At 43.7% G+C, this 25933-nt stretch overlaps 1 protein-coding gene across 6 annotated transcripts in view; it reads right to left on the reverse strand.

Annotated features, from left to right (window-relative positions):
* Positions 1-523: 523 nt before the first annotated feature.
* The window catches only part of CPEB3 (cytoplasmic polyadenylation element binding protein 3), a gene marked incomplete at both ends in the record, with an annotated part of 160223 nt that continues 134813 nt past the window's right edge, over positions 524-25933 (reverse strand). For all 6 annotated transcript variants that reach the window (XM_080694083.1, XM_080694082.1, XM_080694084.1 and 3 more), the window contains 2 exons: positions 524-751; positions 19802-19983. In XM_080694083.1, coding sequence (XP_080550209.1) covers positions 524-751; positions 19802-19983 — 410 coding nt within the window. The remainder of the gene's footprint in view (positions 752-19801; positions 19984-25933) is intronic.

A 25933-nucleotide genomic window follows, 5' to 3' on the forward strand; every position in this document is an offset into this window, starting at 1 on the left:
TTATTCTAAACGACCCCAGCTAATGATTGCTGAATTGTGAAGATTTTGCTACATCTGCCACCTACTCACGAGTTATTACCTTTGGTAAGTCTTGTCCTAGGGGCAACTCTCTAAGTTTCTGAAAATAAGTGCATGCTCCAGTTTGAAAACAATCAAAACAACAACACAACAGCAAACAAAAGAGTCACAGACATCAACCTGATGGCCGCTGATGAGGATGGCGGTCTACGCACTGTCATGAGTGACAACTTAGGTGTGAGAAATTAAGGTACCAGCAGACGAAGGTGGGAATCAAAGTGCAAGTCAGTACCGTTCGTGATACACTCTGCAATTTTGCATTATACTGGACACTGAGTTCAGTAATATGACTGTAAATAATAATAATAGTAATAAAAAGACCCATTTCTTCTTTAAAAATCGAGAACGAATGCACAGATTTCCAGAACACTGTAAGCCCTGAGGCGGTGCCCTCTCTTTTCCCTCCTTGCTTCCACTCCAGTACTTGTGGCTGGGTCGCCCGGGCTCAGCTCCAGCGGAAGGGCACGTGCCGAGGGCGATCGCCGCCCTCCTTCACCAGGGGCTTGTGGAACTCCCGCCCGGCCCGGGAATGTATGCTGGCCCAGCAGTATTCGCAGTAATACTGCAGACAGGTGACGTTGGCACAGAAGAACGGGGCGAACTTCCCACCGCAGCGTGTGCCCTGGCACTCGTCACACATCTGATCATCCAGCACGTACGGCTTCACTTCCACCTGGACCCGAGGAGAAAAGACAGGGAGAGGCGGGTTAGCGAGCTTCCTCACAGCCTCCTAGCGTGGACTCTGTGTGGGGGTCGGCCGGTTCTCAGCCTCTCTCAGGCCCTGCGCTGCTCTCTCGGTGTCCACACGGGAGGGTGCTGGTGAGGATGCACGCAGGGCCTGTCCTGAGGCTGCACAGCACAGCAGGACACAGCCGGGCCAGGAACCAGCAAGGACAAAAGCCCGACACGGGAAAAGGGAAAGGGCAAGGCACATGCTTCCGGATGCTCTTGGAGAAGGGTCGCCCAAGGGGAGTGGGTGGAAGGAGGGCAGAAGGAGATACTCCTGGGAGGCTCTGGGCATCTGTGTCCCAAATGACAAGGCTTTCAAAAGACCAACATTGAAGCATCATGTCGAACACCACAGACTGCAGGGGGAGGGAGAGACCGGGGCGGGTATTAAAAACTGCATCATAATTAAGACTTTTAAGCCGGGCGTGGTGGTGCACGCTTGTAATCCCTGTCCTTGGGAGGTGGAGACAGGAGGATCACACAGGTTCGAAGCCAGCCTCGCTGGTTTAAGAGACCCTGTTTCCAAATAAAAATATAAAATAGGTCTGGGAGTGTAGCCCGGAGTTAGAAGGGTTTCCAGGAACCCCAGTGCCACCAAAAAAATAAATAAATAAATAAATAAGACTTTTAATTTTTTCTCTCTATTGCTTTCATCTCCCTCAAGACTGGAAGTTTTGACAGTTTTTTTTTGGGGGGGGGAGGTGGTACTTGATTAAACCCAGCGGTATTCTGCATCTGAGCTATTCCCCCAGCCCAATTTAATTTTTTTGAAACAGGGTCTCATTAAGTTGTGGAGGGCCTCAGTAAACTGCGGAGGCTGGCCATGAGCCTGCGAGCCTTCTGTCTCAGCATCCCAAGTACTGGGATTATATGTGTGCCACCGTGCCTGGCTTCAATAGAGAACTATCACTGCCCTTTGGGGAGTACTTAAAAATAAAAATGAAGCAAAACCATATGACATGAAAACCCAAAGTAAAGAAGAACAAAAGTTAGCACAGTGCGCCTGCGTCCCCTTCCGAGAGCCTCCGAGAAGGGACGTCGTCACCGACCTTAAGTCTTCCCACCTGGATATTAGGAAAGAGCAGAGAGGTGGGGTCCATCGGAGCCCGCCCTGCACCTCAGCCCGCGGGGAGGAGCAGCCGTGGCCTAGCACACGTGGCTGGCCATCTGGGCTGCCCTGGGGGCTGGAGGGGCTCACCAGCGGCAGGCGGGCTGGACGCTGCGCTCCTCTCCCTCCGAGACCTGTTTGCTCATCTGCGACACTTGCCCCTGGCCGTGAGCCCGACTTTCTACTTGGAAGACCCTCCTGGCAAGGCTCACACCGGCGCCTCCGGCTGTCTGCCTCTCCTTCCGAGCTCAGGTGTCAGCGAGGGGGATTCAGAAAAAAGCCCTAACGTCACTTCTTCACCCAATTCCAAGGCAGTGGCTAGGAGCCAGCTCGCCTGGGTCCAAACGAGGCCACAGTAATAGCGGTGCAACCTCACCCCGTGCCAGCTAGGTAGTTACTCCCCTCCGCCCCCTCCCAGGGCCTGGCAAGGACCAATCCACACTCCGTCCATGGGTTTATTTATTCTGGGTATTTCGTAGAATCAGAACCACTCACCCACACTGTGGCTTGCAGCAGTACTTCACTGCTCTTCATGTGTAAGTAATATTCCACAGTAGACACCACATTTTACTCATTCATTAATCTGTTGATGGCCATTGGTGACTACAGTTGTGCACCATTGCATCCATCTCAAATTAGCAAAAAAAAAAATTTTGTGGTGCTGGGGATTGAACCCAGGGACATTCTACCTCCAAGCTATACCTCCAGCCCTATTTTATTTTTTATACGGAAACAGGGTTTTGCTAAGTTGCTGAGAGCCTTGCTAAATCACTGAGGCTGGCTTTAAATCTGTCTCAGTCTTCCAAGTACTGGGATTACAGGTATGTGCTTCCATGTTCAGCTTCAAACTAGCAAATTCTTAAAATTAAAAACTATGTATACTGAGGGCTGGGGAGTATAGGTCAGTGGTAGAGTGCTTGACTGCTGGATAACTTCACAGTAGCATGTGAGGCCCTGCATTTGATTCCCAGCACTGTACTAAAATAAAACAAAATACCACAAAAAACCCTATAAGGCTCTCAACCCAATAATCTTACTGTGCTGCCATCCCCAAAACTTGGAAACAGAATCACCAGCTATGAGGATACACGTAAATACATCTACTGAGCATATCTTCTGTTCAGAGCAGAAAAAAAGCTATAAGGAAAATTACAGGAAAATGGTTGAATAAAATATCTATCTACATAAACCGGGTGTGGTGGCGCACGCTTGTAATCCCCAAGCTTGGGAGGCGGAGACAGGAGGATCGCACAGGTTCGAAGCCAGCCGCGCTGGCTTAAGAGACCCTGTTTCAAAAATATAAAATAGGTCTGGGAGTGTAGCCCGGAGGTAGAAGGGCTTCCAGGAACCCCAGTACCACCAAAAATAAATAAATTATACATATATATATACATATACATATACATATATATATACATATATCCACATGGAACAACTTAGTTAGGGCTCTACCAGTTGATATGAAAGGATTGCGGGAGCTCCGTGTGTGTGGTGCACACCTGTAATCCCAGTACTTGGGAGGTTGAGATAGGAGGACTACAGGTTCAAGACCAGCCTCAGTGACTTAGTGAGACTCTCAGCAATCTAGTGAGACCTTGTTTCAAAACAAAAAAATAAGGGCTGGGGGTACAGCTCAGAGATAGAGTACCCCTGGTATCAAAAGAAGGAGAGGAGGAGGAGGAGGAGACTGATGGGTAGAAATACCCAATACAAAGTATAAAATGCCGAACACGAGCAGGCCAGGCATGTGATGTATCTGAGCAAGGCGGCACCTCTGTCTAAGGCCAGGCTCCTACTGACGAGGGCTTCTCGGGATCAAGTCAACTTAGCGCTTCAGAAGATACGTCCTGCCGGGCGTGGTGGCGCAGGCTTGTAATCCCTGCGCTCAGGAGGCGGAGACAGGAGGATCGTGCAGGTTCGAGGCCAGCCGCGCTGGCGTAAGAGACCCTGTTTCAAAAATATAAAATAGGTCTGGGAGCGTAGCCCGGAGGTAGAAGGGCTTCCAGGAACCCCAGTACCACCAAAAAAAAAAAAAAAAGAAGATACATCCTAGCTTGGGAGGCGGAGATAGGAGGATCGTGCTGGCTGAAGAGACCCTGTTTCCAAATAAAAAATATAAAAAATAGGTCTGGGAGTGTAGCCCGGAGGCAGAAGGGCTTCCAGGAACCCCAGTACCAACAAAAAAAAAAAAAAAAAAAAAAAAAGAAGAAGACACATCCTGAGGACCCATGGTGACGCTGCCCGCGATGCCTTACTCATCAGCTTCCTATGGAATAACACATTCCTTGTAAGTTACTTTTTCAAGGTCAGACACTTTTCCTTTTTGGTGCTAAAACATCTTGAATTTCTGTTATTTAATGAATATCATGCTAAAATTTGTCCTGTTTCCTCCTAAGGAGGAGACACTGTCAACATCCTTTGCAGTAGTGCCAGCTGACACAGTACAAGGGGAAGTTCTCACTTTCTCTGCCCCTCTTCCAAATCTCGCTGTTATCAAAATTGTGTGTGTGCGGTACTGGGGGTGGAATCCAGTGGCATTCTACCTCCGAGCTACACCTCCAGCCCTATTTTTTATTCTTTATTTTGAAGCAGGGTCTCACTGAGTTGCAAAGGGCCTCACTAATTAGCTGAGGCTGGCTGCGAACCCGGATCCTCTTCTCAGCCTCCCAAATGCTGGGATTACAAGCATGCACCACCACGGCTGGCCTGTTATCACTTCTAATCACATCTTACAACCCTCCCTTTGTGTGTGTGTGTGTGTGTGTGTGTGTGTGTGTGTGTATGTGTGTGTGTGTTACTACTTTTGAACCAGGGGCATTCTACCTCTGAGCTACACTCCCAAACCTGTTTTAGTTTTTAATTTGAAACAGGGTCTTCCTAAGCTGCGGAGGGCCTTGCTAGGTTGCTGAGGCTGGCTGTAAGCCTGTGATCCTCCTGTCTCAGTCTCCTAAGTACCGAGTTTACAAATGTGTGCCACCACGCCAGCTTTCAATCACCCTTTACAAGTGGGCGGTTTCAAGTCGTTATCATTTTGATATGAAAGCTAGTAGGTCAATTTTATTAGAAGCCTTACATTAAAAGCCAGCCAATATGACTGTAAATAAAGGGTGTGGTCTTTGCATTACTCTCAGGGACCCCTTCTGAAACTTTCCAGAGGATCGTCTCCCAGGTGAGTGAGTGGTGCTGTTACTACAAAGTGGCTCTGGGCCCCTGTCTAGAAGGTGCTGATCTGAAGAGGAGAGGCGGGCCCAAAGATGAGACACGCACCGTGACTCAACATCACCCAGACACAGACGTGAGTTCACTACTGGGGCCCCGCAAAGGCAGCCGCCAAGGAGAACCTCTGAAAATGTAAATCAACAAAAGAGAACGAGCTACAAGAAGAAGACTGTGTTTAAGGTGCCCCACACTAAAAGATGGTGCGAGCGAACACGCCAGGTGTTTGCTTCAGAAATATTCTGTGAGGCATATGGGGTAAAGAGGTACAACTTGGTCATGAGAAATTTAGTTTCTTTAAAATTTTAACTCACTTGGCTACAGAGATCAGACCATGAAGAGAAGCACCCAAGGAAGAGAGATATAAGAAATCAGCTGACGCTGATGAACTGACCAGTAAGTAAGCTGCTGACGTAAATGTGGACACAGGCTACCGCCAAGCTGCACCCCCAGCCCTATTTTTTTTTAATTATTTTGAAACAGGGTCTTACTAAGTAGCTGAGGCTGGTTGCAAACCTGTGGTCCTCCTCTCTCAGCCTCTAAGTATTGGGATTACAAGCACTTGCTACCATGCCAAGCAAGACAAGAACATTTCTAAACTGAAAGGTTAGAACACTTTCTGACCAACAGGGAGAAATTCCAATCCAAGTTCATTATTTTTTAGAATATATTCTGGAGATCTGAGAAAACCTGAGGGAACATATTGCTTCTAAAAATAATGGTGATTTACCTCCAGTCGTGGTGCACATACCTGTAATCCCAGTATTTGGGAGGCTGAGGAAGGAGTGTCACAGGTTCAAAGCCAATTCCAAACAACTTTTTTTTTTTTTTTTTTTTTTTTGTGGTACTGGAGGTGGAACTCAGGGGCTTTCTACCTCCGGGCTATAATCCCAGCCCTATTTTATATTTTATTTGGAAATAGGGTCTCACTGAGTTGCAGAGTGCCTCACTAAGTAGCTGAGGCTGTCCATGAACTGCAATCCTCAGGTCTTAGCCTCCCAAATGCTGGGATTACAAGCACGCGATACCATGCCTGGCTTATATTTTCCTTTGAAACAGGGTCCCACTAAGTTGCTGAGGGTCTTAAAAAGTTGGTGGGTTTGAGCTGGGCATGGTGGCGCACACTTGTAATCCTCACGCTTGGGAGGCTGAGACAAGAGGATCACACAGGTTTGAAGCCAGCTCACCCCCAGTACTGCAAAAAAAAAAAAAAGCTAGGGGTATGGCTTGGAGGTGGAACATTCCTAAGTTTTATCCTTAGCACCACACACACACAAAAGGATGAGTGAGTTACTATGGTGGCTTCATTTACACAGTACATCTAGGACCCCTGGTGCTTCAACATGATCCCATTTAGAATCAGGACAAGCCATTTTTTTTTCTTTTGGGTGGTACTGGGGTTCCTGGAAACCCTTCTACCTCTGGGTTACAGTCCCAGACCTATTTTATAGTTTTTATTTGGAAACAGGGTCTCTTAAGCCAGCCACACTGGCTTCAAACCTGTGTGATCCTCCTGTCTCCACCTCCCAAGCGCGGGGATTACAGGCGTGCGCCACCACGCCCGGCTGACAACCCATATTTTGAAAGCACATTGGGGTTATGCTGGGTCTTTAAAAAATCAGTTTGACCAAAGCCACAAACTCATCTCTTCATAGTCAAATCGGATGGACATTTTCAGTCATAATGCATCCAAGTTTTGTTTTTTAATATGCTATGCAATGGCTAGGGAAAGAGCAGCACTGAATACTTTAAGTTTTTAAGTTATTTAAAGGAAAAGTGTTTAAAAAGTGAAGAGTTGGGTGTGAGTGTCCCTGGTTTTAGACTTGTCTTATGTCATCCTGGGCATTCCATGATGGGCCCTGTCGCTTCATGGGTCACTTCCTGTCACCTGGAGCTATGATGACATCTTGAAAAACCCATTACTTTGGAATGCTCAAAGATTTTCAGCATAACAACATCCAGGCCTAAAAACCACAGCAATTTCATTAACATTCTCTTGCAAGTCCCGCAGGCTGCCCTGAGAATCTCAAAACGCTGCCTTTTAGTTTTTCAACAAGCGGGGCTGGAATACTGCTATTTAGACACAGATGACAGAGCCTAGTAAAGTAGCTTTATGAAAATTGCTTTTCCTTAGCAAGAGAATTATCCTCAATCTTCCAGATAGAGGAAATTTTTACCATTATTAATTTTAGAAGTGAACTGGGGTAGAGTTTAAAAAATAACTGTAGGGGAAATGGTTTGGATTTATTTTCTTTTTCCTTTACATAGGATGCCATCATTCATATTCCGAGGTGCTAAGGGATAAAAGGTTTAAAATTATCCTGTGTTTCTCCCCTAGTTCAAAACGTGCCTGTGGTACATGGCGGGGTCGGTTGACAGCTCTATGTTTATAGAGTGCAGAGATCCGTGCTGCTCTGTGTGGCCTTCAGATATCTTGACTTTTCCATGAAATACAGAGAGATCAGCTGACTGCATCCCACACAAGTGCACGGATGCACCCTCAGCTGGGCTTCCTGTCTTGCTGTTTGGGAAGGGTCTGGAGACATGGCCATGGACCAGGCTACAGCCAAGTACAAATACTACAAGAGTGTATCATATGGAGCACAAAGGGTGGAAAACGATTAAACATCTGTGAACTGCAGTTATCATGACATCACCCTTAAAGGTAAACAGGAGCACAACGTCCTGGCCATGCCACAAGTCACCGGCCTCAGTGAGGGTTTGGTCCAGCTCTTCCAAGTAGGAATTAGCACTCACCAAGAAGTAGCTAAGAGTAGCTCCAGTGGTGCAATCAGTTAGCATGAGGTACTTATAAGAAATAGCTAAGGTGGGCGAGGTAGTGCACGCTTGTATCCCAGGACTTGGGAGACTAAGACATGAGGATCACAGGTTCACAGCCAGCCTCAGCAATGCAGTGAGGATCTTAGCAACCTAGCAAGATCTTCTTTCCAAATAAGGAATATAATTGGGCTGGGGGTATAATGTGGAGGTAGAGTGCCTCTGGGTTCAATCCCCAGTACCACACACACAAACACACACACACACACACACACACACACACACACACACACGAAGAAGAAGAAGAAGAAGAAGAAGAAGAAGAAGAAGAAGAAGAAGAAGAAGAAGTAGAAGAAGAAGAAGAAGAAGAAGAAGTAGAAGAAGAAGAAGAAGAGGAGGAGGAAGAGGAGGAAGAGGAGGAAGAGGAGGAGGAAGAGGAGGAGGAGGAGGAGAAAAAAATCACTAACTGACCAATCCTATCTGACTTCTAAAGTTAAAGAATCTGAACTATTCATTCTACTGAAGTAACCAGTAAAACACAGTGATAGTCTTTTCTGATTATTTATCTTACAACCTCTACACTCAAACAGCAGGAAAGAAAAGTATTTTAACCATTCTAAGACTTCTCATATTAACAACGATAAAAGCAGGGTGTGGTGGCGCATGCCTATAATCCCAGTACTTGGGATTGCTGAGACAGGAGGATCACAGTTCGAGGACAGCCTCAGCAATGTAGCTGGACTCTCAGCAGACACCTAAAGACCTAGAGAGACCTTGTTTCAAAACAAAAAAAAATAATTTTAAAAAAGGGATGGGGTATAGCTTGGAGTTAGATTGCCCTTGGGTTCCATTCTTGGTACCACAAAAAATAAAAATAAAAATGACCAAAATTCGAATGGATCAGACATGAAAAGACAACAGGCCAGGAGAGATCAGGGCTTACAACTGTGAAGGGCAGCCTCAATAAAAAGGTCCTAGCCTATTTGAAGACGGTCTTTCTCTTTCTTTAGATGACCTAAATTCCCTTTAAGAAGCTACTTCTAGTCAAAGGCTCTGAGATTACCGCTAGAAGTTTTCCAGCCAGATCAGGCAGGGGCAGGTAATAGCAGCAAGATAAAGGCCGGGCTGTAGGAGTCCCAGACTAAGACCAGGTGCAGTGACGGCCTGGGACAAGCCGTCAGAGACCCACTCCTGCGTGTCATCCCGGGAGTCGGGGATGAAGTGCAGTGTCACCGATACTTCTGTTCGTGTGGTTGTAAGGTCTGCAGATCTTCATGCAGACTAGAAGCGTCACGCTTTTGGTAGTCTCCAGCAAATTCAGGCCCAGTGTGTTTCCAGTTAAGAGTGGGGGAGAGAGATGATTAAATATGCCAAGTACTTGAGGAGCTTGCAATGAAAAGTGCAGTGGATAACATCTGATTAAACTGGAAAAGGGTCATTTTAAACTGCGTGCTTTTCAAAGCATACATGCTGTGGCTTCGCTACCACAATGTTGTTTACTTGAAAGTATTAGAAAGCACCAATTTGGCAAACTGAAAATCAGTCTCTCTGATTCTCACTATTAAGCTAAAAAAGAGACAAGGAAATATGATTTGTCAATGGTATTTCAAATTTATTTTCTTTGTTATATACAGACATTTTAGATGATATTTTAGAAAGATGAGACAGCTAATTTTTTATTTTTTTTTTTCTTGCGGTACTGGAGATTGAACCCAGGGGCACTCACTGTACCTCTGAGCTACACCCCCAGCCCTATTTTTTATTCTTTATTTTGAAACAGGGTCTCACTAAGTTGTGGAGGGCCTCACTAAGTAGCTGAGGCTGGCTGCAAACCCACAATCCTCCTGCCTTAGCCTCCCAAGTACTGGAATTACAAGTGTGCGCCACCACACCTTGCAGAGACAATTTCAAATAATGAAAAGATAGGAATTATAAGTACTGAGCCTGGGGGTTTAGCTCATTGGTAGAATATTTGCCTAGCATGTGCTAGACCCTCAGTTCAATTCCCAGCCCTGAAAAAAAATGTTTCTAACTCTCTTTCTCTCTCTCTGGAATATCAACCACACCCTCAGTGTCCCTTCACCATCATGGATATGCAGCTGTCTCCTGGACCCACCCCAAACCCTCTGTAGACAGAAAGATATGGTAGGTGGGACACATTTGAAGGAAGGGAAAACAATCCACTTATTAAATTGTACGCATCTTCTATGCAATTTGAGCTTGAAAGAAAGAAAGAAAACTTGAAAACACAGTGTTTTCTCAATTGGGCTCTCTAGAACATTATTCTCAAGATGTACATTTTAGACAAGTTTTATAATAAAAATATGTTGCAGCCAGGCGTGGTGCGCGCCTGTAATCCAGTTCTTGGGAGGCTGAGAGAGCAGGATCACAGCTTGAGGCAAGCTTCAGCAACCTAGTGAGACCCTGCTTCAAGAATAAAAATACATACATACATACATACATACATACATACATACATACATAATGGGCCTTCAGGTGTAGCTCAGAGGACCCTACCTGGGTTCATTCCTGAGTACAACACACACACACACACACACACACACGTTTTATGAAAGACTGCTATAGTTTCCTTTTTGGATCTCCACAATGAAGATTAGTAAGTAAAAATTTCTATTATGTCTTATATTAAATCACCCATATCTACCTTTCTTTAAGCATACATTATAAACTAATCTGACTCAGAAATAAATTAGAAACATAAACTAGATATTAAAATATGAAGAGTTTTATGTTTTGTGGAGCATACTTCAGGAAATGGTGGTTTAGGGAAACTAATTCTATGGAGAGATTCTTGATAGACAGGACATATCTGCCTTCTTGAGAGCTCCTCCACTTGTTTAAAAAACTCAAGTACCCAGCTAGGTGTGGTGGCACACCCCTGTAATCTAAACACTTGGGAGGCTGAGACAAGAGAATTGGAGGTTTGAGGCCAGCCTTGGAAACTTAGTAAGACCCTTAGCAACTTAACAAGACCCTACTTCAAAATAAAAAATAAAAAAGGGCTAGGGATATAGCTAGGAGGTAGAATGCCCCTGGTGGGTTCAATCCACAGTATCTCCCCCAAAAAACCCCAAATAAACTGCTGGGCGTGGTGACACACACTTTTAATCCCTGTGCTTGGGAGGCTGAGACAGGAGGATCACGCAGGCTCGAAGCCAGCCTCAGCTACTTAGTAAGGCTCTCAGCAACTTAGTGAGACCCTGTTTCCAAATAAAGTATAAAATAGGTCTGGGAGTATAGCCTGGAGGTAGAAAGCCCCTGGGTTCCACCCCCAGTACCACACACAAAACAAACAAACAAACAAACAAACAAACAAACAAACAAACAACACAAAAAAACCCCAAATAACCAACTAACTTCACCCCTATCTTGCCTAAAATATTTAACTCCCTTTATCACCTAAAATTCCAATTAAATTGTCTTTAATAAGCACCTTCCAGAATAGTTCAAAATTTGTGTGTGTGTGTGTGTGTGTGTGGTACTGGGGTTCCTGGGAGCCGTTCTACCTCCGGGCTACACTCCCAGACCTATTTTTATACTTTTTCATTTGGAAACAGGGTCTCCTAAGCCAGCGCGCGCGGCTGGCTTTGAACCTGCGCGATCCTCCTGTCTCTGCCTCCCAAGTGCGGGGATTACAAGCGTGCGCCACCACGCCCGGCCAGAATAGTTCAAATTTTAATCATCCATAGTTTCACATAGCCAGGCATGGTGGCACACACCTGTAATCCCAGTATCTGGGCTGAGACAGGAAGATCACAGGTTCAAGGGCAGCCTTAGCAATGTAGCGAACTCTCAGCAACTTGGCAAGATCTTGTTTCAATACAAAATAGTAAAAAAGGGCCAGGGGCATAGCTTGGAGGTGGAATGGCCCTGGGTCCAGTCGCCAGTACCAAACCAAACCAAACAGTTTTACATAAATCAACGTGTTATGAGTGCAGCCATATATTGACAAAATGCTTCATGGTTTCCAAAAGCACTTTTATATTCTTATCACCTATATAATAAGTGGTACAGTCAAGGCGAAAGTCCCAGATTGTCTGCTTCTAGCCCAGTGTCCTTTCCAGCACTAAAATGGTTTCACTGAGCTGAATTAGGAGACTATAACCAATGTCTGCCTCATGATGCACTCACAATTATAAAAGCCTGACCTAACAGATTTCTAAGAGACAACACGACCAAGTTGTGCGAACCAGCAGTAGGGGAGGGTGCACATTTTGTATAAATAAATTGCTCATATCCATATAATCTTACGATTTTGCCAGACTGAGGGAGACGTAATTGATTCTCTCTTCAGATTTTCTCATTTCCAATGGTCTCATTTTCCACACTACAAAACCCTTTCACACATAAATGACCTGGACTCAAGTTATAAAGAAGACTGGAGTTAGCGCTTCCGCATCTTACGTATTCATTTGGCAGCACTTCTAAAAATACCATTAAAACAGACAGAATGAGCCGGGCGTGGTGGCGCACGCTTGTAATTCCAGCATTCGGGAGGCTGAGACCGGAGGATCCTGGTTCGCAGACAGCCTCAGCTACGTAGTGAGGCCCTCTGCAACTCAGTGAGACCCGGTCTCAAAATAAAGAATAAAAAATAGGGCAGGGGGTGTAGCTCGGAGGTAGAATGCCCCTGAGTTCCATCCCCAGACCCGCAAAAAAAACAAAAAAACAAAAAAAAAACAACCCAGACAGAATGAGTCCAGGTGCCATCTTCTGCTCTTATTGTATTTAAATATTTTAGACTGTTCCAGTTTTTTTTTTTTTTTTAACAGAGGCACCATTCAAAGGGATATAAGCAAAATTTAATTCCAACTTTCATTCCATTTCAGGTGCAAAATCTTCATTATTAGACAAAAAATATACTGGTAAAAATACTTCTAAATTAAAGAGAAAAAAAACTTTCAATCCTTTAAACATAAAACGTATCCTCGTGTTTAAATCTATAAAAAGAACTTTAAAGTTCTGTGTGAGTGTCTTGGTTGACATCCAAACAGTAAGTGGGAAGACGGGCACCTATGTTAACTTTGTGTGTGTGTGTGTGTGGGGGGTATTGGGGATGGAACCCAGGGGCATTCTACCTCTGAGCTGTATCCCCAGCCCTATTTTTTATTATTTATTTTTAAACATGGTCTCACTAAATCACAGAGGGCCTCACTAATTAGCTGAGGCTGTCCTTGAACCTGTAATCCTCTTTTCAGCTTCCCAAATGCTAGGATTACAAGCATGCGCCACCATGCCTGGCTGCTATGTTAACTTTTGAAGTGCCAATTTCAACAATTTCATTACCCTAAACTGAGGGACTGAGTAGGTACTTTAAAAAAAAAAAAAAGAGCCAACAATTAGCTTTGGACATCTGCCTCGGCAACAGAATAATGTAAATAGGCTGGGCTCAGGAATAATCCAAATTAACTTCTGCCTAGCCTAATAACTTCCAAAGCACTTCTCTAACCATCATTGTTTATTTGTGCAAAAAACTGTGAGGTCCTCAGGTGGTATCCTTACTACCACAAGACAATGAAATGGAGCCCCTAAAAGGTTAAGTAGTGTGACTACGGTCACACCATGACTGAGGAAAGCGGGGTAGATGAGATGTCCCAAGTCAAGTCAGTCGTCTTTTCCTACCGCAATGGTTCCTGGGAGGTGGGGACAGGGATGGCTGTAGGTTACCATCACCCCTCGCTTACTCAGCCCATAAACACCTCTCCCTGTGAGTGTTCCAGGGAGCCTCTGATACTCAGGAGAGTCTCAGCCTCACGTATGCTGAGACTGAAGCGATGACTACCTCACAGGAACAACTTACAACTGGCCAGTAACTAGTGACGGTGAGCCATCGAGTGTGGGAGGCACAGGCCCTAACTGACTTGCCTCAAGATGTGAATCCTTCCTTGGAAGTAAAAAATGAGCTGTAAATTGCATCTGTGTCACTTGTAATAATAATTCTTCCATAACAAGGGTCACTATGACAATAAAAATGCCAAATATTTTCAGGAAATGTTATAATTCAGTAAAGTTGCGTTTGTTCACGCTGACTTGGGAAAGGTTTTTATTTTGGTACTGAGGATTGAACCCAGGGGTATTATTATCTTGAGCTCTACTCCCAGTCTCATTTATTTATTTATTTATTCATTTGTTTATTTATTTTTGTGGTACTAGGGATTGAACCTAGGAGCATTCTATTTCTGAGCTACACTCCAAGTCCTATTTTATTTTATTTTGGTGGTACTGGGGTTCCTGGAAACCCTTCTACCTCTGGGCTACACTCCCAGGCCTATTTTTTAATATTTTTTAAATTTGGAAATAGGGTCTCTTAAGCCAGCTAGGCTGGCTTCGAACCTGCACGATCCTCCTGTCTCCACCTCCCAAGCGTGGGGATTACAAGCGTGCGCCACCATGCCAGGCATTATTTTATTTTGAAACAGGGTCTCACAGGTTGATGAGAGTCTCCCTACTTGCAAAGGCTGTCCTTGAACCTGTAATCCTCCTATCTCAGCCTCCCAAGTACTAGGATTACAGATGTGTGCCACTATGTCCAGTTTATTTATTAATTTTGAAAAAGGGCTTTGCTGAGTTGCCAAGGCTGGCCTCAAATCTGCAATCTTCCTGTCTGAGCCTCCCTAGTATTAGGATTATAGGCATCTACTACCATGCCCAGCTGAAAAAGGTTTTACATAAAGACTTAACTTTTGAAAAGCAAAACAACTGAAAGCACAAAAAGAAATTCAAACTCATTTTGTTAATGTTCAAAATTATCTATAGACATACTAAAAAATCCTGATTACCTCCAGATGTGCCTTGCTCTATGCAGTGTGCATTCCTGAAATGTTATCTGAAATACTAGAACAGACATCACATGCATCAAGGGACTTGGGATCTCAAGATTCCTAACATAGGTTTGTGGAAAAAGGATTTCATGGAAGAAACATTAGACCCTGGACGAGCAGCACAGCTTAGGAAGGGAGTCCCATGAGCAGGAGTCACTCTGCCCTGGTCAGGTAGCCTAAAAAAGTCTCCATTTCCTAGACTCTCCCTTGTTGCAAAATAAAGGGGGCCTGGCCCCAGTCATATCTAAGGTTAACTACAGCCAGTATATTATTAAGTATCAAAGTACAGGTTTTGATATTCTAAATAGCCAAAGCTAAATATTTTAATTACTCAAATGAATTCATTCATTCATCATTCATTCATTCATTCATTCATTCAGTGGTACTGGAGATTGAACTCTGGGGCATTCTACCTCTGAGTTGCATTCCTAGCCCTTTTTGTTTTTTTGTTTTGAAACAGGGTCTTGCTATGTTGCTGAGATTCTCGCTACAATGCTTAGGCTGGTCTTGAACCTTTGATCCTCCTATCTCAACTTCCCAAATACTTAGATTACAGGCTATAACACCACTACCAAATGAGTATTTTTTATTGAAAAAAAATTTTTTTCCAGTACCAGGGATGGAACTCAGGGGTATTCTACCTTCGAGCTATACCCCCAGCCCTATTATTTACTCTTTATTTTGAAACAGGGAAGCAGGGTCTTACTGAGTTGCAAAGGGCCTCACTAAGTAGCTGAGGCTGTCCTCTGTGATCCTCCTGTCTCAGTCTCCCAAGCACTAGGATTAGAAGCATGCGCCACCATGCCAGGCTTAATTTATGGTATTTGAATATTTTAAAACAGCTCAATGAAACTTACAAACAAACCACCTCTTCCTTAAAGATCATATTATGGATGAATGAAATGACAGAAGAGACAAAGTTTTGTATTATAAATATAAAGTATATACTAATTTGTATTCACAGATAAGCCTAAATGTCTCTAAGATGGTGAGAAGAAATCAAATCTATTAAGATTGTATTTTCCTATAAACGACTCCATCTAGAAGCATAGCAACAATAAAAAATAAAAATATAAACACTCAAAAGATATGCTGAAAAATGCTGGTTGGATATAAGAGAAGTAAAGGAACTAGACCGGGTTTCTTTTGTACCTCCTGCTGTCTCTGCAGGAAAAGGTACTTCTGGAGAGCTCACACGTCCTGGGGAGCCAGACTCTTACTGACCGGCCTGACCTCACTGCCAGCTCTGCTGCTCTGCGGTGGCCCCTCCCACTCTTCTCCTGGGTGAGCAGTGAAAGGGGGAAGGAAGACCGCAAACAGGAAGCACACCGCCCTTTAAATGCCATGGACAGTTAAAAAAAAAACTCTTTTAAAGCCAGGTGCACGCCTGCAATCCCAGGATTTGGGAGGCTGAGACAGGAAGATTACAGGTTTGAGGACAGACTCAGCAATTTAGTGAGACTCCGTTTCAGATTTTTAAAAAAGTCTTGGGGTGTAGCTCAGAGGTAGAATGCCATGGGTTTGATCTCTAGTACCTAAAACCCCCTCCCCCCCAAAAACAAACACCAAACCAAACAAAAAAATCTCACTGAGTCCACTGAATCTATATTTGTAATGTTGCACACAGCAAAGAAGGTTCCTTTGAGTAGAAAAGTAATAAAGGTCAATGCTATTTTAAATAGTCAAGGTCCTGGCTTAAGGCAACTCTAGGCTCACATGCAAAGGAAGGAGAAAGTAACTGTGACATTTGGAATGTGCAGTGGCAAGGAAAAGGGACTGTTGGATACCGGTAGACATGATCCCTTGACTTTTAGCACAGCGAGTTCCAGAATATTCACTAGGAGACTATTGCTAAAAACCTGGAAGGGTTAATTACAAAAGATGTGTTTAATGACAGATATTCTTTGTAGACATCTAATCATGAGCAAACAATCATTTTCTGAGAAAAGAAAAAGGGCATTGTCTAAGGAAATACTAATGTGTTTATATGTAATGGGAACTCTTTAGAAAGTTCAAATTTAAGCTTTGGTAGAAAGATGAACAGAAATAAAACTATCAATGAACCAAAAATACATCTATGAAGGATGCAGCTAAAGGAGGCTCAAAATGCCAGAGACTACAAACTATTGTGTTGACTCTATTTAATGCAAGAAGAAAACAGGAAGGGGACAGACTAATAGCTTAGGGTAACGAGTATAGTATCTATGCATGAACGTTTAGGGGGCCCCCCAGCTCAAGATGGATGCTGGCTTCCAGCTCTCATAATAAAGAAAACGGTCTTTGTGTTGGTCAGGCAAACAAAGAACATAAAGATGCACCTGGGCCCCAGAAAACGGAAGGGGGCACAGGGGAGCCCCACTTTCATGATCCCCAAAGCTCCCACTCGGGCCCGTCATAGAAGAGCACCCTCCCTCGGCTCTGATCAGTCCCGGGGCTACCTCCTGTACTTCTCTGGCTCCGACTTCAGAGGGGAGCCGAGCAAGCTGTGTGTGTGTGGCTACGATTAACCGAAGCTCTTCAGGTTATGTTAACTGCTTGGGCTTTTCGATGATGGCCGCAATAGTAGTCTCCATGTAAAGAATTTGCTATATCACATTACCAAATGTGATATACAGGCACAAGCAAGTCCACCAGCAGTAAAGATAGTTCTCCAAGCCGGGCATGGTGGGCGCACGCTTGTAATCCCAGCATCTGGGAGGCTGAGACAGGACGATCGTGCTTCGAAAACAGCCTCAGCTACTTAGTGAGATCCTTTGTAACTCAGTGAGACCCTGTTTCAAAATAAAGAATAAAAAATAGGGCTGGGAGTGTAGCTTGGAGGTAGAATGTCCCCAGGTTCCAGCCCCAGCACCACAAATAAAAAATAAATCTTAAAAAATTATTTATTTTAATTAATTTATTTATGTTTTTGGTGGTACTGGGGTTCCTGGAAGCCCTTCTACCTCCGGGCTACACTCCCAGACCTATTTTTACATTTTTATTTGGAAACAGGGTCTCCTAAGCCAGCACGTGCGGCTGGCTTGGAACTTGCGCAATCCTCTGTCTCTGCCTCCCAAGTGCGGGGATTACAAGCATGTGCCACCACGCCCGGCTTATTTATTTTAATTTAAAAAATGAACAAACCACTATATTGTTGTGTGTGTGTGTGTGTGTGTGTGTGTGTGTGTGTTAATCCCAGGGGTGTACTACCTCTGAGCTATATCCTCAGCTCTATTTTATATTTTATTTTTGAAACAGGGTTCTGCTAGGTTTCAGAGAGTCTTGCTACATTGTCAAGGCTGTCCTTTAACCTGCAATCTTCTAGTCTCAGCCTCCTAAGTACTGGGATTACAAACCCTATGCCACCATGCCTGGCTACCATTTACTCTTTAGGAGTTCACAGACTGTTTATTCTAAGTACTTGCTTTTTTTAAGTGTGGCACTGGGGATGGAACCCAGGAGCTTTTCCACCTCTGGGCTATACTCCCAGACCTATTTTATATTTTATTTGGAAACAGGGTCTCACTAAGTTGCTGAAAGCCTCACTAGCTGAGGCTGGCTTCAAACCTGTCATCCTTCTGTCTCAGCCTCCCAAGTGCAGGGATTATGGGCATGCGCCACCACACCCGGCTTCTAAGTACTTGCTTTTGTCTCAGCATAAACATAATCTTCTGAATGTGAAAAATCCATCACCAACTGAAATTTTACCTAAGAAGTCTGTCTGCTACACAAAATGAGTCAAAGAAGATTACAGAGTATAGGTCAAATTTCATAATAGGATATATATATATATATATATATATATATATATATATATATATATATATAATTTAATTCTAGTCCAATATAAGCTTTAAGAAAACCCTTTATTTAGAAACAATAAGAGCCACTGTATAGCTGCATAGGCAGTTGTCAAGCTCTAGGGCTAGTCTCCTATTGCTATTTTAATCTATGATATAGCTAGGCATGGTGTACACCTATAATCCTGGTACTTGGAAGGCTGAGGAGGAGGACTGCTGGTTCAAGATAAGCCTCAGCAACTTTGCAAGATCCTGTCTCAAAATAAATAAAAAGGCTGGGGGGCAGGCAGTTAACTCATAGGTAAAATGCTTCTGGGTTCAATACCCATACTCCTCCACCAAAAATCTATAATATAGGGCCCAGATTACTTCCTACCACCTTCCATTCCCCCCAAGCTTCCAAATAATGGTAGACTGGGATTCAAACCTGTATGTCTGCAAAACCAATAGAGCATCCCAATTTCACTGCACGCCCCCTCTTTAGATCCACAGTAGCACATTTATAACGTCAACAAGCAAAACGGCAGGAAAAGCATACACATGTTTTTCATGAGTAGGAGACTGAAAAGAACAGTAGCTAATTGGTTCCAACGACTACCACTACATTTGGTGCTATAATTTTAAAAGAAACCAGAAATTCAAAATATATAACAATATATATAAACAATAGTTCAAGTTTGTCAAACTTGTCACCTGTTCTCAACCTCTGTTAATCCATTGTTATTGCCATCCTGTGAAGAGCACTTGTTTGGTATGTTACATTCTGCAGTTTTCTCCCTCCCTCCCTCCCTCCCTCCCTCCCTCCCTCCCTCCCTCCCTCCCTCTCTTCCTTCCTTTTTTGGGGGGGTATGTGTGTGTGTGACACTGGGAATTGAACCCAGGGGTATTCTACCTCTGAGCCACACTCCCAGCCCAATTTTATTTTTATTATGAAAAGGATCTCACTAGATTAATAAAAGTCTCACTATTTGCTGAGGCTGTCCTCGAACCTATAATCCTATCTCAGCCTCTGAAGTACTGGGATTACAAGTATGTACCACCACACCTGGCTTGCAGATTTCTTTTTACAGGGTAACATCACTGTGGGAATAGGTGAGGCAGAAGGTTCATGAACGCCTTACATACAAATGGTGCTCTCTTTTTCAGGCAGCCGAGATGAACTCATGGACTAATATCATATAAGGCACAGCTGCTCACTTATGATCAGGGGCTGACAGAACAAATGTTGTTAATTCCTTTTCCCTAGCAATTACGCCTGAGTAACTGCTTACCCGTTTGTCAATGTCATTGTGTTGAAGCTGCACAAAACGTGCACTGATGGCTGCAATGTAGCTCTGCTGATTGGAGAACGCCACGCGGCCAGCACCTTTGGGGTACTTCAGCTCGGGGTCAGTATCGATGCCAGCATAGCAGACGCCGCCATACAAACGGTCCATGATCATGGCCAGCTCAACTGCAAGAAAATAAACATGGCTCTGTATAAATATGTGCAAATCCTCTTGCACAGGAGAAGGATCATGCAGTGTAATTAAGACAAGGAAAACCTATGTGAGTCTTACGACTCAAGTAGGGGAGCTACTCATAGGATATTTTGAAATAAAATGAAACAAAGTAAAAAAAGAATTCACATACATAAGAGTTTACATAATCAGAACCTAAACTAACAATAAGAAAGGATGATCTATCAGTAATCCTCCTGTTCTGATTTCTAATAGTTTAGTGCTGAAAATGGGCCCTGGGGTAGGCAAAGCATTTCAGGATGCCCTAACAAGTTATTAAGAAGCAGCTTTGCTTACTGACCTCTAAGACTAAAAGCAGTTACTAATATCATACTGCTATATTGGGTCTAATATATAGGATACGTTAACATCTCATTTCAACTAGGGACAATATGGCTACAGATTTAAAGTAAATATATTAGTAAACAAAGATTTTAAAGAGTATATTCTATCCCAAATAGAACTCTCCATACTAATTTCTCAATACTAGTAATGATAATAAAAGTAATGAGCATTCATTAAGTACTGAGCTCTAGGAAGCACTAAACTGCTAATAAGGAGAAGATCATATCAACCCTGCACCTTGCTATACAAGTCCAAAGGTCTGATCTTCACTCCTTGCCAAATTTCTTGCCTTTATATTGGTATTGTTTGGAAACTGGACCATTTCAAAGGTTTAATATTCAAAAATTATCCTCACCATCCAGGTACCATGGAGAGATATATAGCACTTACCTCATCCCAATTGCCAGAAGGTAACTGTTTACTTGATACTGGACAGCACCACCTCCAGGTATGACCATTCCTTTCAGGCCATCGTATAAATCCAAGACTGAGCCCTACCCCTGGGAAGTGACCCAAACACCTGTTTTCCTTCAACACCTACACATGGTATTTGGAAAGAGAAGACAGGAACCTGGGCCTTGGCCAGTGTGGAAAGGCATCTCACAGGAGTGCTCCATGGGGCTCAGTATCTGAGAGGAAGAGCAGTACCACAACCCAGTGGGGATGGGTAAGAGTTTTGCAGCAGATACAGGGACTGAAGGGCAGAACAGTGTAAAGATTTCTAGAAATAGAAGGCAAGTCAAGTAACTGGTTCTTTTAATGAAAAACTATAGGGGCAGCAAGAAAAAATGGTGTCACCATGTCAGGAATGCTACCTTACTATTTAACTTATTCAAAATTTCTTTCTGTACCATGCTGCATAATATTGGTAACACTTTTCTAAGTGCCTATTTTTTCTAAGTTCCTATTTTTAATAAGAAGAATAATCTATTACCAACATGTAATTTTCAGCTGAGAAAATAAGCTACCAATCACTAAGTCCAAGACTACATGCTATTAAGAGTGGCAGAAAGCCATCCCACTTTCCCAGTGTGGTCAGAATTACTGAGTCCTCTCAGCCAAGGGAGCACTGTGGGTTAGAGCCAAATGGGCTCTTCTGCAGCCTCAGGCAGGATCTATGAGTCCCACTGATTTGGAAAGGCAACAAGAACTGTGGCCATGCCCTGAATACTGGAGTCCAGGGGCTCCTCATACTTCATCCCAACAACCTCTGATATTTAAGCTTCCCCTCATATGGCTAATGAGACAACACAATGGAATGTAGGATTATTATTCAGTCATTAGTGAATTTCCCTTATTGGTCAAATGGGCCCTGGAAATCTGATGCTAATTTTCCAATGACCAGGTTTCCTTTGGAAATAAGACAGAGAATATCCTCTATGCCTGGTGAGTAGTCAGGAAGAGTGCTGGGCAGGGACCATATGGCACATGTCTCCCACCATAGGAAGGATTCCAGAAAGTGTGTGACTTAGAGAGGTATGCGAGTTAGAAGTTCAAAGATCCAGTTGAGGAGGAGAGGTGCTGGGACCACAGGCTTCCTGCACCACAGTGGCTTCCAACATCACAGGGATTCTCTGATGCCAGATGAGGCACCTTCCACGGGCACATCGCCCCATGACTTTGTCGACCGACCTGCTGGAAAATGATCTTCATGTGCCAAAGATTAGATCATGGCCGATGGTGCTGACAGTTAAGTACTTGTGTTAGGAAGCAGAAACCCTCACCCACTTAGGCTTTTATGAAAACTAATTATAAATAAATCATTTCCCGCTATGAGCTTATATACAGGCATTTTCTTGGCTACCAAAAAAGTCTGCAGACATTTGAGCCAAAAACATCTCACTCAAGTGAAGGGTAATTTGTCAAGAAGTAGGAAGAAACCAAGGTGATTAAAGGAAGATATTTACAAAGGAGACTATAAGAAGTTTTCATCTCTCTATGTTAGTCTGCATTTTAACTACCGAAAGTCTAATATTATGATCACTGTCCTTAAAGAAAAGCAAATAAGTGTCAAACTCTGTTGCTTATGTTGACTCAACTCTAAGTCTTTAGCACACTTCCTGCATGCTGAACTCATGCTGGGTTCAAACCCCAGAGGGATGTCATTCAAGTAGTAAAGAGTTTCTAATTATTAAGAAAAGCAAACAATTTGTCAACATGTAACCCCCCTTTTCCCCCCAATATTTCTAATGCTATAAAAACAGCATTTTAAAAAGAAGTAACTTAATTTACATACTACTGTATAGATAACTAAAAAACAGAGTGAAACTTTCTGAAATCCTATTAAATATCAATCTGAGATTTTTTTTATAGAAAATATAAATTGACAAACAAATATCGAAATGTACAGCTACTTTCAGAGGCCAGGTTTTAAAGGATGCCTCTGAATAAGGACCATTAGTTAATATGGGAAAGCCCCCAGTAAGTTTCCTTCCTCTGATGGAAGCAAAGTATGGATGAGAAGAGTGTCTACCGTGTTGCCTACTTGAAGGAGGGAGAGAAAAACAGAACAAAAGCACTAAAGGTCTGACAAGAGTCAACTAAAATCCTCACAGGCTCATCTATAGGCTGAGATCTTGTAATCTCAGCCCTGCTCATGAATCAGAGTCCCTGATCAAAGATGTGTCCTTTTGGGGTCGTGGGGGCACAGTACTGGAGACTGAACCCAAGGCCTCATCAGCATGCCAGGCAAGCACTCCACCACTGACCTACATCCTAGCCCAAGGAGGTGTCTTAATGGGAATGCAATAAAGCCACCCACAAAGCTTCTGATAGTGAATCTTCATTCCTCCTCCTCCTTTTTGGTGGTATTAGGGATTGAGCCTAGGGGCATTCTACCTTTGAGCTACATCCCCCAGCCCTATTTTTTTTTTTGTTGTTCTTTATTTTGAAACAGGGTCTCACTAAGTTGTGGAGGGCCTAAGTAGCTGAGGCTGGCTGTGGACTTGGATCCTCCTGTATCAGTCTCCCAAGTACAGGGATTACAAGCGTGTGCCACCACACCTGGTTGTGAATCCTCATTCCAAATCATCCTCTGTGGGGGGAAGGGAGGGAGTAGCATGTTCTCAATATTTAACCCAAGGAGGGCAAGGGTACCAGAGCAGGGCACACAGGTGAAGGCATCTAGAATTCACACAGAGATGAAAGCAGGCATAGAGTTGGTAAGGAAGTCAGGACTTCCCAAACCACTTTTCCCCCCTTCCTATCTAGATGGTATTTCCAGGGCCACTGCAAGGGTGGGAAGTTGTCTGGTGTGGTAGCTACTCCAGTGGCATACGGGAGCTTGGGCAAGATGCTTTGTACACCTAAATAAATTCAAGTCATCTCATGAATAACTCCCATGGCAGCAGCAACACTACTGTGAGTCAAGTCCACCTGGAAGCTCTTGTGATGAGCCTCATGTGCACAGACTGGAGAGGGAGGCAACCGCACTGCAGCTGTGGGGAACGTGTCATATTCCTGCTGATTTCTCTGGGTTGTGGTGACTGTGCCTCCCACATTGAATCTGAACCCCAATTATGGGTCATTGAATTCGCTTTGGATTTTCTAGAGAGATCAGAAAAAGTCCTTAGTTTACCAGAAAGGAAATCATGATGATCCCCTGCTCTATTCTACCCCAAGGTCCCATTCCTATCGCTCAATCACATTTCAAAATGAGTCTTTAAAAGGCAATGTCTAAATTTGAGATGAGGAGAGCCAAACTGGGTGGGGGGCAGAGGACTAAGGATTTGCCAGAGAAGAATCAATACGTCATCTTACACGTTCTAAGCTGTGACTCTAGAAGCCACATTTCTTCTTTGTGGAAATAAGGATGAAACCAGAGGGAAAGAGGCATTGACACCTCAGGATGACAAGAGGTCTGGACTTCTGAAAGAAAGGAAGATTGAGTTTGACAGTGGACCTCAGGCTTCCCACAGTGCTGAGTTGGTTCACATGGTCCAAGAGGAGCAGATGTGCTCATATATATGCCTTCATTCTGTGTCAGATGTTGGGAAGATAATATTTTTAAACAGATAGTATGCACAACCATGTCAGAGAAGAGTGCTTAACTTGATTAAATCCAATTGATACCAAGTGACTGTTAACTCTGTTACGGAGACAACATCCCAGATCTGAGCATGATAAAGCTGCTTCCTTCTGTAGAGTCCCTAACTTGAAGCGTGGAGATCTGAGCATGTGTGGCCTTAGACCAATTACTCCATCCGGAATCTGCTTCCTCGCCCCTAAAATGAAACGTCTACCACTTCCAGTCTCACAGGCTCATCATGAAGATGAAACATAAACAAGAGCGCTAAGCTCACTGCCAAGTACAAAGTGGCGCTCGAGAGTTTAGTTCTGTCCAGGAGATGCTCTCCCCTCGACTCACAAATCTTTGCTTAAAATTAAGCTGGCCCAGTTTCTGCTCTATAAGCAGCAGTTCATCCTAGCCTTACTTCTGTGGCTTTCTGCTAATATTTCTCATTCTGTCGCTGATGTGGCAAAGTCTGACCAGCAGCTGCAGGTGGGGGTTTGCTTTTGGGGCAGGGGGGAACAAAGCCGCTAACATTAGAAAGGCCTTAGACCTAAAGGCAATATGTAGTTAATCAAGCCAGTGTTTCAAATCTGGAGTTTATTTGGGACGTTTCATACTAAACTTTGGACTGGGTGAAAAGCTTCCTCTGCTTAAAAACAAAAACAAAAACAAAAACAAAAAACCCCAAAGCCTTGATTTTGGCCTGTTACCATTTCACAGAACAAAAAACGGATATAGTTACAATGCTCCCATTTCCTAAATCACAGATCAGGATATGACTCCAAGTTCATGTGAACTACTGCAGAGCTCAGAATGTTTGAATAAATGATCCTAGAAAAGGTCTGATGGTATATTGTCCACATATATGACATATCATTAAATATTTACCTCAGAAACTTTTATTTCCCAAAGATGGGGGCGTAGTTCAGAGGTAGAACACCAGCCTAGCAAACACCAAGTTCCATCCCCCCCCACAAATGCCAAGACCCCTATAGAAAAGCCATCTTCATAATAGAGCAAGGGAGAAGAAGGCAGACAAGGAAATTTCAAGACCCATCACAGAATATTAGTAGGGGAGAAAAAGACAGGAAAGAATTACTAGAGGAATGGATGGCAGGCTATATCGGTGGAGACGAACAATCTCTCAAGACTGAGTTGTTCTTTAGGGCTGGTATAAGAATTGCTGGAAAGGAAGTGATGAAAAAGACCGAGGGCTTTTCAAGCTTAATCAGAGTGTCATCAGTCAAGCTTGGTGCCTGAGGCAGTCCTTGAACCAGAGGCTCAGGTTGGGTCAGGGAAATACTCATGTTAATACAATGGGGAGAAGGTGTGGGTACTAGATACCGCACTCTCCCCTTTCCTAGTGCTCTCCCCCCAGCCTGGCACTTACTCTTGTCAAAGTGAAGAAGTGTGCATTCTGACGGGGTCCTAGTGCCACAGGGTAGGTGACGGGGCTACTCTGGTGTGAACGTTTGGGAAGATGTGTTCTTACTATCTGACTGGGGAGTGGCTGGGAGCAGGTGGAGCACCACACTGCCCAAATGTGC

The sequence above is a fragment of the Muscardinus avellanarius genome (assembly GCF_963383645.1).
Source record: "Muscardinus avellanarius genome assembly, chromosome: 4".
Lineage (NCBI taxonomy): Eukaryota > Metazoa > Chordata > Mammalia > Rodentia > Gliridae > Muscardinus > Muscardinus avellanarius.